The sequence below is a fragment of the Poromitra crassiceps genome (assembly GCF_964638095.1).
Source record: "Poromitra crassiceps genome assembly, chromosome: 10".
Lineage (NCBI taxonomy): Eukaryota > Metazoa > Chordata > Actinopteri > Beryciformes > Melamphaidae > Poromitra > Poromitra crassiceps.
The window spans coordinates 14,655,871-14,668,370 of record NC_139631.1 but is presented as its reverse complement, the minus strand read 5'-3'; the positions used below and the strand labels follow the sequence as shown (position 1 = coordinate 14,668,370).

General features: G+C 45.7%; 1 protein-coding gene across 1 annotated transcript in view; it reads left to right on the top strand.

Annotated features, from left to right (window-relative positions):
* The window catches only part of ptch1 (patched 1), a gene marked incomplete at its 5' end in the record, with an annotated part of 68,175 nt that overhangs the window by 22,853 nt on the left and 32,822 nt on the right, over nt 1-12,500 (top strand). Inside the window, 8 exons of the mRNA XM_083643884.1 lie at nt 2,697-2,886; nt 3,027-3,096; nt 3,384-3,475; nt 5,579-5,777; nt 6,284-6,405; nt 8,975-9,122; nt 11,307-11,438; nt 12,057-12,212. Of these exons, the coding sequence (XP_083500010.1) occupies nt 2,697-2,886; nt 3,027-3,096; nt 3,384-3,475; nt 5,579-5,777; nt 6,284-6,405; nt 8,975-9,122; nt 11,307-11,438; nt 12,057-12,212 (1,109 nt within the window). The remainder of the gene's footprint in view (nt 1-2,696; nt 2,887-3,026; nt 3,097-3,383; nt 3,476-5,578; nt 5,778-6,283; nt 6,406-8,974; nt 9,123-11,306; nt 11,439-12,056; nt 12,213-12,500) is intronic.

The window sequence follows — 12,500 nt, the reverse complement described above, 5'->3', positions numbered from 1 at the left end:
ATCAGAGGAATGCAAGTAGTTATTTTACACAATCCTAGAATAATCATCAATCATTTTGATTACAATTGCAATCACAACTTTTTTGATGAATGAGAAATTGTTTTACCGAATCTGTATTGTACAGTATTGACATTGTGTATAATGTTGAGTGACATGTCATTATTATGCTTATTTTAATTATAATTCCACATGTTGCAGATTTTGCAGTAGGCTACATTTATTTTTAAATGACAGAGCCAGAGCCTGGATGAGAACAGACTCATCAGGGAGTCTATCCCTCAAACACTTTAGGCATCTTGACAATAAACAATATATAGCAAGCCCCAAACGTGCCAGAGTCAACATCATCTTGTCAAGTGCAAAGGGCTCTGCTGTCCCAATCCTCATATTTATCCAATGTGGATCCCTTCCACACTTGATGACTCAACCACTTTCAGATGGCGGCCATTAGAGGGACTGAGGGGTCAGGGCTTGAGTCTTTAGGGGGCGGATTGGAATTGGGCCTCAGTCTCTTGTTGCCTTCGAGTGGAAGTCGTGACCTGGTGTTTATGAGTTATGGCATTCAAGCCGTCACGTCGTGAGCATGACCAGTTGACTAGAAGCCACCGAGGCTAGCAATTTAGCTAACGCGGCTAACTAAGGAAATGCAACGGCATAATGGCAGAGGAAAAAAGTTGAGGCCGTTGGGAATATGAACATTTTCTTCAGACATATTATAAAATGATTATGGAGAACCCTATATGGCTAAAATTACAATAGCTATATTAACTTTCCATCCACGTCCATGGCCTCTGCCATTTTCTGAAAAGGTCACAAGACATGTCACAAGTTGTGAACTCAAAGCTTTCAGGAAATTTCTACTTACCATGTCGTGAATACCACATGAGGGGGGGCGTTCAATTGGACTCATGTCGTAAACACGGTAAACATGACGTTTTAGTTAATAAATTATTGTTTTAACTTTTGCTTTGGTGTATTACTCCCCTCATATGTTACAATCCAGGCTAGCTCAAGGAAACGGGTTTTCAAAGTCTGAGACTGTGGGCCTCCCCCCAGACAAAGCTTGGAAAATGGATCATGATGTTTTTATTTGATCCCACAGACACTCAACAATTGAGGGAATATAGCCTGATGTTGCTTTCTGACATACTTCAAACTACACCAAATGCATGAAAAAGGCCTGTCTGGAGGCATTTATTAGTTTCTCGAACAAACGAACAGAACAAAATGTGCATCTGCATCAAAAGGTGAGGAGGGAGAGAGACTGAATGATCTGAAGGTGGTGAGTGCACTGGGCCCAGGTGCACTCAATCAGCCTAACGACCCCAACACCAGGCTCCTCCTGCAAGACAGGGCCAGGTCAGTGAGTGGGAGGGTCCTCACAAAAGCTGAAATCTTATCAGATGGGGGTCCGTGCCTCCGTGGTCTAATTTGTGTCAGTTTAGGGGTCCTTGATGTGAAAAAGTGATGTTGTATACTTTTATTGCACATTTAACATTGTAGCATAGCTGGCGTTCAGTACCTTTAAAATTCAGCAACATCTTTTTGCCAATGCAACGTTGGACTGAGTCAGCCTTGTAGTTAACTGACACAAGTGTGAGAATGTGTGTATGTGTGTCCATGCATGTGAGCATTTGCCTGCATTTGTTCGAGCGTGTGTGTGTGTGTGTGTGTGTGTGTGTGTGTGTGTGTGTGTGTGTGTGTGTGTGTGTGTGCATGCTCGTGCGTCCGTGCGCGCGCATGTGTGTGTGTGTGTGTGAGTGAGTGAGTGAGTGAGACAGTCTTTGCCAGAGTTGCCTTGGCTATGCTGGGGTGGAGCAGGGTAGCGAAAGGACCTGAAAGGCTGCTTTTGTAGCTGGGCGAGCTGAGAGCTCAGAGCGCACGCACAGGGCTTAGTCCCACCACGATACTGGGAGCAAAGCCTGGAAGAGAGCCTCTCTCTCACACACACACACACACACACACACACACACACACACACACACACACGCGCGCATGCACACACACACACACCCACACACACACACACGCGAACACACGTACGCACACATGCACTGAAGAACGTGGTCTGGCGCTTGCTGACTTGTCAGCAAATTTGAGTAGAAACATTAAGCTGTCTTTTTGAAATGTGGATTTGTTCGAGTGATGTTGCTGTCCTAGATCCAGAGAAGTTAGTGATGTTTGGCAGTGCAGCGCTACGAGCTCGCTGTAAATAAAGCTCTTTTGTTTAAGATAAGAGTCTGATCGTGTTGTGGCCAGGCTCAGATGTCTTTGGGTTTATTTGGCGGGAAAAATAGAGGATTATTTCGTAGGTCCGAGATGTTGTAGTTACATACTTTTTGCTTGTGTGTGTGCGTGTGTGTGTGTGTGTGTGTGTGTGTGTGTGTGTGTGTGTGAGTGAGTGGGGGGCTGTCACACTGTGTGTGTCCTGTCCGTCTGACCTTCTGTCATTCTTGGAAAGGAATGTGTGTGTGTGTGTGTGTGTGTGTGTGTGTGTGTGTGTGTGTGTGTGTGTGTGTGTGTGTGTGTGTGTGTGTGTGTGTGTGTGTGTGTGTGTGCACTATATTGATTTGAACCAAATGGTTGATTGATCAAATCGATCCAATGCAAACGCATCTACAGTCGGAGTATGTTTGGTGTGTTAACCTTCGATGTTTGCACGGTGAGTTGAAAGGCGTGTGCTCCTCTGTGTGCAGTGGGCGGCCGTGTGAACCAGGAGCTGAAGTACACGCGTCAGAAGATGGGCGAGGAGGCCATGTTTAACCCTCAGCTGATGATCCAGACGCCGCGGGAGGAAGGAGCCAACGTTCTCACGGTGGAGGCGCTACGACAGCACCTGGACTCAGCTCTCCGAGCCAGCAGAGTTCATGTTTACCTTTACAACAGGTAACGCATTGTTGCACCGTGTCTTTCTGCTGGTCTACCTGCCTGATATTAGTGGATACAGATCGTCAGTGTGTTCTTGATGATTATGACGATAAATGTATTCTAAGAAAACTGATCATCTGTTTTGCTCCCCTTCATAGACAATGGAAATTAGAACACTTATGCTACAAATCAGGAGAGCTAGTGACGGAAACTCATTTTATGGATCAGGTAAGATCGAACAGTTTGACGTTTTAAACTTATTTCTTTTATTTGGAATTTTACTCCCAACGTTCTGTTGAAATATCAACAACATTTGTTTGTCTTTGTCTTTGTCTTTGTCTTTGTCTTTGTCTTTGTCTTTGTCTTTGTCTTTGTCTTTGTCTTTGTCTTTGTCTTTGTCTTTGTTGCTTGTTTCCTGCATTCTTCAATGTATGTGTGTGTGTGTGTGTGTGTGTGTGTGTGTGTGTGTGTGTGTGTGTGTGTGTGTGTGTGTGTGTGTGTGTGTGTCCAATTAGATCATAGAGAAGCTACATCCCTGCCTCATCATCACCCCGTTGGACTGTTTCTGGGAGGGAGCCAAGCTCCAGTCTGGAATGGTCTACCTCCCGTAAGTACACACATCTTCTTGTGATGTTGTGGTGGTGGGGCAACACCATCTGATCATGCCAACACAGCGTATCATTAGATCCACCCAGCAGCCTCTTCCAAGCAGTCAAATGGTCAGATGATCAAATGCTTTTCTAATTGGTCACACATAGGGCTTTTGCTCGCTATGAGGTCAATTGGCAAACATATTCAAATGATGTTTGGGGATAATGAGACCTGGAATGCTGAGCTCATGAGTGTCGGTTATGGAGATACAGATAGCGTAGGGTGACAGTATGTGCAGATTGTTGCAGGGGGGGGGGGTTTATGTTGGAGAGAGAGAGAGACAGAGATGGACAGACAGAGGGAGGAGATCTGGAAATCTGGATTTTGTTTTTACCCCTTTAGCAGTGACTGCCAACCATGCTCAGCCCCACCAAACAGACACCACAGAGGAACAAGTGTAGTGTGTGTGTGTGTGTGTGTGTGTGTGTGTGTGTGTGTGTGTGTGTGTGCGTGCGTGCGTGCGTGCGTGTGTGTGTGTGTGTGTGTGTGTGTGTGTGTGTGTGTGTGCGTGCGTGCGTGCGTGTGTCCTGAACTCGTCCTCTCTGAAGGCTCTATTGTAGTGGTTGCTGGCATGCGTATCGCTGGCGATAGTTTCTCTGCAGCCCTGGGCCTCACACCATTGTCTGGCCCTTCTGTTGCTAATGGCCTGCTGCTACAGTAATACTCAGCAGACCTTTACCTCTGTGTGTGTGTGTGTGTGTGTGTGTGTGTGTGTGTGTGTGTGTGTGTGTGTGTGTGTGTGTGTGTGTGTGTGTGTGTGTGCTGTGCTGTGCGCACATGCGTGTTTTGTCTATGTGAGCCGTTATCATCAGTGTGTGTGTGTGTGTGTGTGTGTGTGTGTGTGTGTGTGTGTGTGTGTGTGTGTGTGTGTGTGTGTGTGTGTGTTGCCCCTTGGTCTCAGATGGTAAATAAGGTTTTTACTATGTTCTGGTTGGGAGGCTGGGAATAATGACCCAAGCCTGGTTAAGCACATACAATGTAGTCTGAACCACAGAGAGAGAGAGAGATTCAGAGAAAGAGAGAGATTGGAATGTGCATAGAGAGACAAGGACCGGTTTGGAGCAGGAATTCACCACTCTGCACGATGGGCAGAGCTCTCCCCTTTATTGTTTTCTAGCACAGAGCAGGAGAGAGGTTCTTTCTGGTCTCACTCCTTGTTATACTTGGTATACCTCACAGAACTAAGAGAGGTTCTTTCTGGTTGTTATACTTGGTATACCTCACACAGAACTAACACATCAGCAAACATCTGACAAATGATGCAACCCAACCACATAAACGCATAGTTTCCTTTCTGCCTATACAATTCTGGAAGTGGAATGGCAATTAAACAGCAGTTAAGGTTTAAAAATGTAGCTAAAGTAAAATACACAAGCATAAAGTAAACCCACACAACACATGCACTGATATCCAAAACATCACTGGCTTGCTGGGGGAAGCTAAGCGGGTCTGGCCATGGATAGTCCTTGGATGGGAGACCACCTGGTGCTGGAAGTAATTTCTCTAGAATCCAATCTAAAGAACATCTAAAGACTTTCTACAGATAACAGTCACAGAATAATACTAATATTCAGGCAGAAACACGACGCATGCACTGACATCCAAACCGTCACTGGCTTGCTGGGAGAAGCTAAGCAGGTCTGGCCATGGTCCTTGGATGGGAGACCACCTGGTGCTGGAAGTGGACCAGTAGTAGGTGCTCTTCTCTCTGATCTCATGAATAATATCACCAATGCCCAGGGCAGAGACAGGGAGCATCTGATGGGTTTCTCTGTGTAGAACACCGAACAAGACTGTTTGCCTTGCTAAAATCTACTTTTGCCTAGCTTTGTTCCCCGCTATGCTTGTGCTATGTTCAACATTGATTGCGTTTAGTTACGTCGAGCTAGACACATTCTCTGTAAAGTCCTCTGAGACATGCTTGTGATAAAAGGCTATATAAATCATTAAACCGAGTTGAACTTAACTCTCAAAATAGATAAAACAATATGCAGCACAGCACTATATTACATCAGTTAGGGTCAGAGTCTAAACAACTGTCCTAATCCTCCCATCACAGAGGGAAGCCCCCTCTTCAGTGGACCAACTTTGACCCAAAGGACTTCCTGGAGGAGCTGCGAGCGGGGAACTTCCCGGTGGACAGCTTCGAGGACATGCTGGAGAAGGCCGACGTGGGACACGGCTACATGGATCGACCCTGTCTGAACCCGGCCGACCCCGACTGCCCCCTCACCGCACCCAACAAGAACGCCACCAAGGTAGGCACACACACACATATTAATACCTTTATTTGTGTTCACATTTAGACAAAAAAATCCTTGAACACAAACAATAATAGACGCACAAACATCTATTAAACTGGAGATACAGCGGATCAATTTCAACAAATCAAAGACAATTTCAACACAGAGAGAACTATTTCAAACATTGAAAATGGATGTCCCTCAGCAACGTTACATGATTTGATTCCGTTTTATCCGTTTACAAGCGCACAACTTCTGCATGTCACCGGCCGGGCCACCCTAAAGACTCTGGATTGGTTCTGTGACGCGATGCACTCTCAAATTGTTTCCACCCAGCTTTAACAACGGAAGCTGGGAGAAAGTTCTCAGTGTCTCCTTGAGCGATGCGGATAGAGACCGAGAACTGAGTCTATCCAAATTCATACCTTTTTGGTAAAAGATAAGCTAAATCTTTAGCCAGCGCTTAGCTGCTGACATATCTTTTTTTCTTCTCCCTCTTGCTTTTATTGCTGCTTCACCAGCCATTCAACGTGGCGCGGGCCCTGAGTGGTGGCTGCCATGGTCTGTCCAGGAAGTACATGCACTGGCAGGAGGAACTGATCGTAGGAGGGACCACCAAGAACGGCAGCGGACCCCTGCTCAGGTAACATACTCCCACTTACACATGCACACACACACACACACACACACACACACACACACACACACACACACCCATAAACGCCGCTGTGATCACGGCAGCGCTTATTCTGGACGGAGTGTGTGTTTTTTGTTCTGTTATACTCTCTGAAACGCTTGCTCTCTGAAATGGGCGCGTGCGTCCGCGTGCGTTCGCTGCTGTAAATCTTGCAGTCATTAGCAGATTCCAGTGAAATCTTAGAGCTCCAGCTGTTCCTGCTCAGCTCTGGCTACGCTGCTTGCTTGGACACTGCTTACCCACTTCTACACACACACACACACACACACACACACACACACACACACACACACACACACACACACACACACACACACACACACACACACACACACACACACACACACACACACACACACACACACACACACACACACACACACACACACACACATACACACACACACACACACACACACACACACCCATGCACACAGTGATCTATTGCCTGGCTAGTTTGTCCAAATATACAGCTATATGAGATGTGTGCACGTAATGCCAGTGTGCCATATCAAGCCCAGAGACAAACGACATAAATTTGTTTGTGGTACACTTATGGACCCTTAGTTTTATGTGCACAGTAAGCTCTTTGTCCAACATAACAACACATTACACACAGCACACAATCATAAACATAATCATAAACATAAAGTATACACATGCAAACGGACATTAAAACTTGTGTATTTTATTGGTGTAAGTAGTAAGAAGTTTCCCCTAACAGGGATCAACTTTACATATGTGGGATTTTTGCAAATGGACCACTTATTTTCATATTAAATCACAGTTTGGATGTGCAAAATCACACACACACACACACACACACACACACACACACACACACACACAAATACTGGACACAGAGTACAGTGGGGTGCGTTGTTTGTTTTGTGGTTGTGTTTTTTCCTGGCAAGGTTGGGTCATTAGGGTGTCTGTGCGTGCCTGACTGTGTGTGTGTGTGTGTGTGTGTGTGTGTGTGTGCGTGTGCGTGTGCGTGTGCGTGCGTGCGTGCATGCACGTGTGTGTGTGTGATTTTGACATCGGGCTGTTAATGTTGGCGTCTTGGCACTTGATGTCTACATCTTGTTTACTAACTGCCACTATTACTGTGATGATCACCATACAGTGATCACATTCATAGGGAGAATGACTAGCTCATGTCTGCTGCTTTGCTTTGTACAATGTGAAGATTTACTATTGCATTGACCAAGCTGACTGTAGCTGGGTTTCCATCCAAATGTATCGCAACTTTTAATCTAATTTTCAGAAAGTCGGCAAAAGAAAATGCGAAATAATGCGCGTTTCCATCCACTGCTATTTTGCGAATTATAGAGCTGTCAATCACCTCGTGTTTGAGGCTGTCTGAGCTGCTGATCAGCTGCTAGACCCGATATACAGCTCTGTTAAACACATCTAACGTTATTCATTTAAAGTTTCTTGATGATCTACAAGTAGACAAAGGTACCATAACGCCATTTCTGGATTACCAGGTGCGACTCGGCAAGCATAACGTTATAATCCACGGAGCAGATAGTAAGTGAATACAATTTCATTCAATTCTAGAAGTGAGTCGCCTTAAAGTTAATATCCCAGTCTTCTTCTGTTTACCACGGCGGGTATTGTGCTGTGTATTTAACATTATTTACCGTGTGTAGCCCTATTGTGTAGCTACACGGCATGTCATGTGACATCAGTGATCAAGGCAAACTGTGTTGTTTTTGAATGGAGAGACAACGGAATATCGCTTAATCTGTTTCCACCGCACGTTTCTCATTTTCCTTTTATCGATACACACCTGACTTTTCCACCTCCCTCAAGCATGAAAACGTTTTTGCGATATTTGGGGGGTTTTGCGAATTAGGCAGCGTTTCCACTCAGTTTTTGACTAGTGACATGATTGAGATGACAGTCCAGCTCCATGTCACTTTGTTAAAGACTTGGCAGTTGGCCAGGTTGGAGGAATTTGACACAATTTAAAGTGATGCTTTGCGAGATCCTCATTTTGGCGTCTGGAATCTTAAATGCTAAACGGTCACTGCTGTGGTGTGAGTTCCTGTAGGGGGCGCTCTTTTCTTTGCTTGTTCCGGCATGGCGGCTGTTGTTGCTCATGCCAACTGCCCCGTTTCCTCTTCTATTTACTCTCGACAAACCTCTGTTGCTGCCGCTAAAAACGTAAAATGCTTCCTTTACTGTGAGGATTTTTCCCGGGGAAAAACACCGCAGATGTATACATTTTCACACAGTGGGTATACGTTGAATTATAATTGTGTTGTATCAGTTGGCGATGGAGAATAGCACAACTGACATTTATTTGTATGAACATGTCACGGTTTATTACTTTAAATAATCATATCTCTCTCCCACTCCTTCCTCACCTCCCTCTCTCTTCTCCTCCCTCCCACCTTCTACGTCTCCCTCTACCGACCTTCCTTCTTTTCATCTCCCTCCCCTCCCCTCCCCTCTCCACCTCTCCTTCCCTTGTCCTCCTTCTCACCCTGCCTCCCTCCCCCCACAGTGCCCAGGCCTTACAGACCATGTTCCAGCTGATGACTCCCAAGCAGATGTTCGAGCACCTGCGGGGCTACGAGGAGGTTTCCCACATCAACTGGAACGAAGATAAGGCCGCGGCCATCCTGGAAGCCTGGCAGAGGAGATACTCTGAGGTAAGGGCCAAAGCACTTTGAGATGGCACGCTGCAGAGAGAGAGAGATCCAGAAGGAGAGCGAGAGAGAGATCCAGAAGGAGAGAGAGAGAGTGTTGCAGAGAAAACTGGGGAAAAAGAGAGACTTCGTTTCGGACATTAAATCCTCCACAACCACGCTGTAAATCACAGGCCGGATACAGGTGAACATGGAAAGGCCCCATCTAAAGCCTGGGCCCCTGATAGATACTGGCCCCACTGTTGGTGTGTGGTAATGGGCTAAGGCTCGCCTCCCTCTCTCTGCTCAGCGGAGGGGAGCAGCAGAGCAATGGAGCAAGCATGTCTGGAATACATTAAGGGAGTGATCTCTCTCTCTCTCTCTCTCTCTCTCTCTCTCTCTCTCTCTCTCTCTCTCTCTCTCTTCCTCTCTCATACGCACATCTCGCAAACACACACTCAAAAAGTTCACACACAATCTCTTTCCCAGCTGTGGCCCCATTGGTGGCTCATGTGTGACATCATCTGGTCTTTGTTTTGGAGGCCCCAACCTCTGCTCGACACGGTGTGACCTTGTATTCGTGTGTGTGTGTGTGTGTGTGCGCGTGTGCGTGTGTGTGTGTGGGCGTGTGTGTGTGTCTTCGTGTGAGCGCGCCATTCATCTTGGGGCCCAGGGTACAGTGATAGAGAGGAGGTGTGATCATTTGTCTGACTTCAGTGTTTTTATCAATGAAATACGGCTCTGGCAACCATCGGTGAAAGAGCCAAGAAATGCCAAAAATGTGTTACTATCTGTGTGTGTACAAATTCTTGAGCGCGTTTCTAACAGTGCGTCGTGTGCGTGTGTGTGTGTGTGTGTGTGTGTGTGTGTGTGTGTGTGTTGTGCACAATTAGGCGTGTCTGGAAGAATATGTGTGCGTGCATGTCGGTATGTGTCCCACACATGTGCGTGTTCACACGTGAGCGCCAGTGTGTGTGATGTAGTGCGTGTTTCCTAATGTGTGTCAGCCAGCATTGCTCCCCACAGAGCAGTAAGCACAGTTCAATGTTGAAGCCATCTGTCTGCGATGAGACAGAGAGAGAGTAGGATGGCTCACGGTACTGTCTACGGATTCTCCTCAATACCTCCTACACTGGAGGAGGAGCCTCAATACCTCCTACACTGGAGGAGGAGCGTATCATTCAGAGATGGGATCTTTCTGTCGTTTATTGTAGGACATGTCATTTCAGTAACATTTGTGGAGGCGGCTGCTACTTTTCCCATATTATTCCCAGCTTTTTCATTCTGTCTGCACTCCTAGGAGATAGTGTTGCAACGTGATGACTTGCACATTGAAAGACAGCTCACCCTAAAGTCCAAAATACATATTTGTCCTATCGCCTGTAGTGCTATTTATCTATCTAGATCGTTTTGTGTTAGTCGCCTGGGTTTTGGAGATATTGGCCGTAGAGATTTCTCCCTTCTCTCGAATACAGTGGAACTAGCCTATTTCACATCGCACCAAAATCAGCCATTTTGTGTCTAAAATGCAGGAAGTAAAACAAAGAAGATACAATTTGCTGTTCCTCCACTGCAGGGAAACATACAATTGATGTCAGTGCATGCCCAGTAATTTATATATTGTGCTACTTCCTGCATTTTAGACACAAAATGGCTGATTTGGGGGGGATGTGAAATAGGCGTACAAGATTGTTGCGCTCAGCTTGTGCTGCTCAAAGCCCCCCCAAAAATACATTTGATAAAAACTCAACAGCACTGTCTCTTTCCAGAAATCGGTTACTTAATCCATAGACCTTGTTGTATGCAGATCATGTAGGAACTATTTTCTTTCGACCACACCTGCTAGCTGCTAGCTAGTTCCTGCATGAAGATGCAGCTAGCAGTAGCTAGCTAGGTGTAGTTGGGTCGAAAATAGAAAATAGGTAATACAACAAGGTCTGTAGATTATCTTGAGTAACCGGGCCATGATGTCTGGAAAGAGACATTGCTGTTGAGTTTTTCAAATGTATTTCTTTGGTGGCAGAAATCTAACAGGCAACTAACACAAAAAGATCTAGAAGATGAAAAATATTTATTTTGGATTTTAGGGTGAGCTGAACCTTTAAGGCATAATTTAGTTAACTTATTTTGATTAATTGATTTTTACCCTCTCTCCATTTATTCTGTCCTTTTCCTTCCTTTCCTCTCCCTCTCTCTATCTCTCTCCAGGCGGTGCAGCAGAGTGTAGCAGCGAATTCCTCTCAGAAGGTCTTGTCTTTCACCACCACCACCCTGGAGGACATCCTCAAGTCTTTCTCCGACGTCAGCGTCATCCGCGTGGCCAGTGGCTACCTGCTCATGGTGAGAACCAGGCACACCGTTTCACAACCATTAGTATTCGAGCAAACTGGCAGAGTAAAGTAAAAAAATAAATATATATATATACATTTTAGCTTGAAATGAAAGGGCAAGTTTCTCTTACATGCATCAATAAAGCATATTACACTCCAACAGTTGTTTGTTTTCTAGAGAGACATAAGTTAATTTTTTGGGGGCATTATCATTTTGTGTGTGTTCTGTCAGTGCTTTCTGCTCTGTGAATAATAGGTTGGTTAATTCAGTGGTCCTCAACATGGGGTCAGGGGACCATCAGGGGTCCTTGAGGACCAGGCGGTCCCCAGCAAATTGATGAATTGTTAAACTTCACCATTATTAAATTTACAAGAAGTTAACACAGTTATAGAATGTAGAAGAATGCCTGTTTTGACGATAGTTTCGCTGTTATCTCTTTGCCTACAATACAGATAGTCATAGACTTCTGGACAAAATCATATCTAACAATAAGAATATTCTCAGATTTGGGTCCAAGAGACAAATGGGGGTCCATGGCCCTAATGTGTACTAACTTAGGGGTCGTTAAAATGAAAAAGGTTGAGAATAAGCCAACTGACCGGTTACTTGTGTGTCGTTTGTGTCCAGCTGGCCTATGCGTGTCTGACCATGCTGCGGTGGGACTGTGCCAAGTCTCAGGGGGCTGTAGGACTGGCAGGTGTCCTGCTGGTGGCGCTGTCTGTAGCAGCCGGCCTGGGCCTCTGCTCTCTCCTGGGCATCTCCTTCAATGCTGCCACCACGCAGGTAACTGTCACACACTGCACCACACTGGACAGCCAGCCAAGCGGGTAGCTGGTCAGTTAGCAAGAGCCGAGGTGGCTTCAGTATCTTAACACACACAGTCAGTCAGTTAATTGGATTGTCTGTGAGAGACCGTCAATCAAGGTCACATTTCTTAAAATGATTATTTATTGTGTAGTTTCAGGACCAAATCTAGTTCACGGGCGTGTCTCTTTTTGCGTGTCCCCATATGACATTAGAGATAATGTGTTTCTCATTGGGATGCTGGGCTCAACATTTTTGAGAACCCTT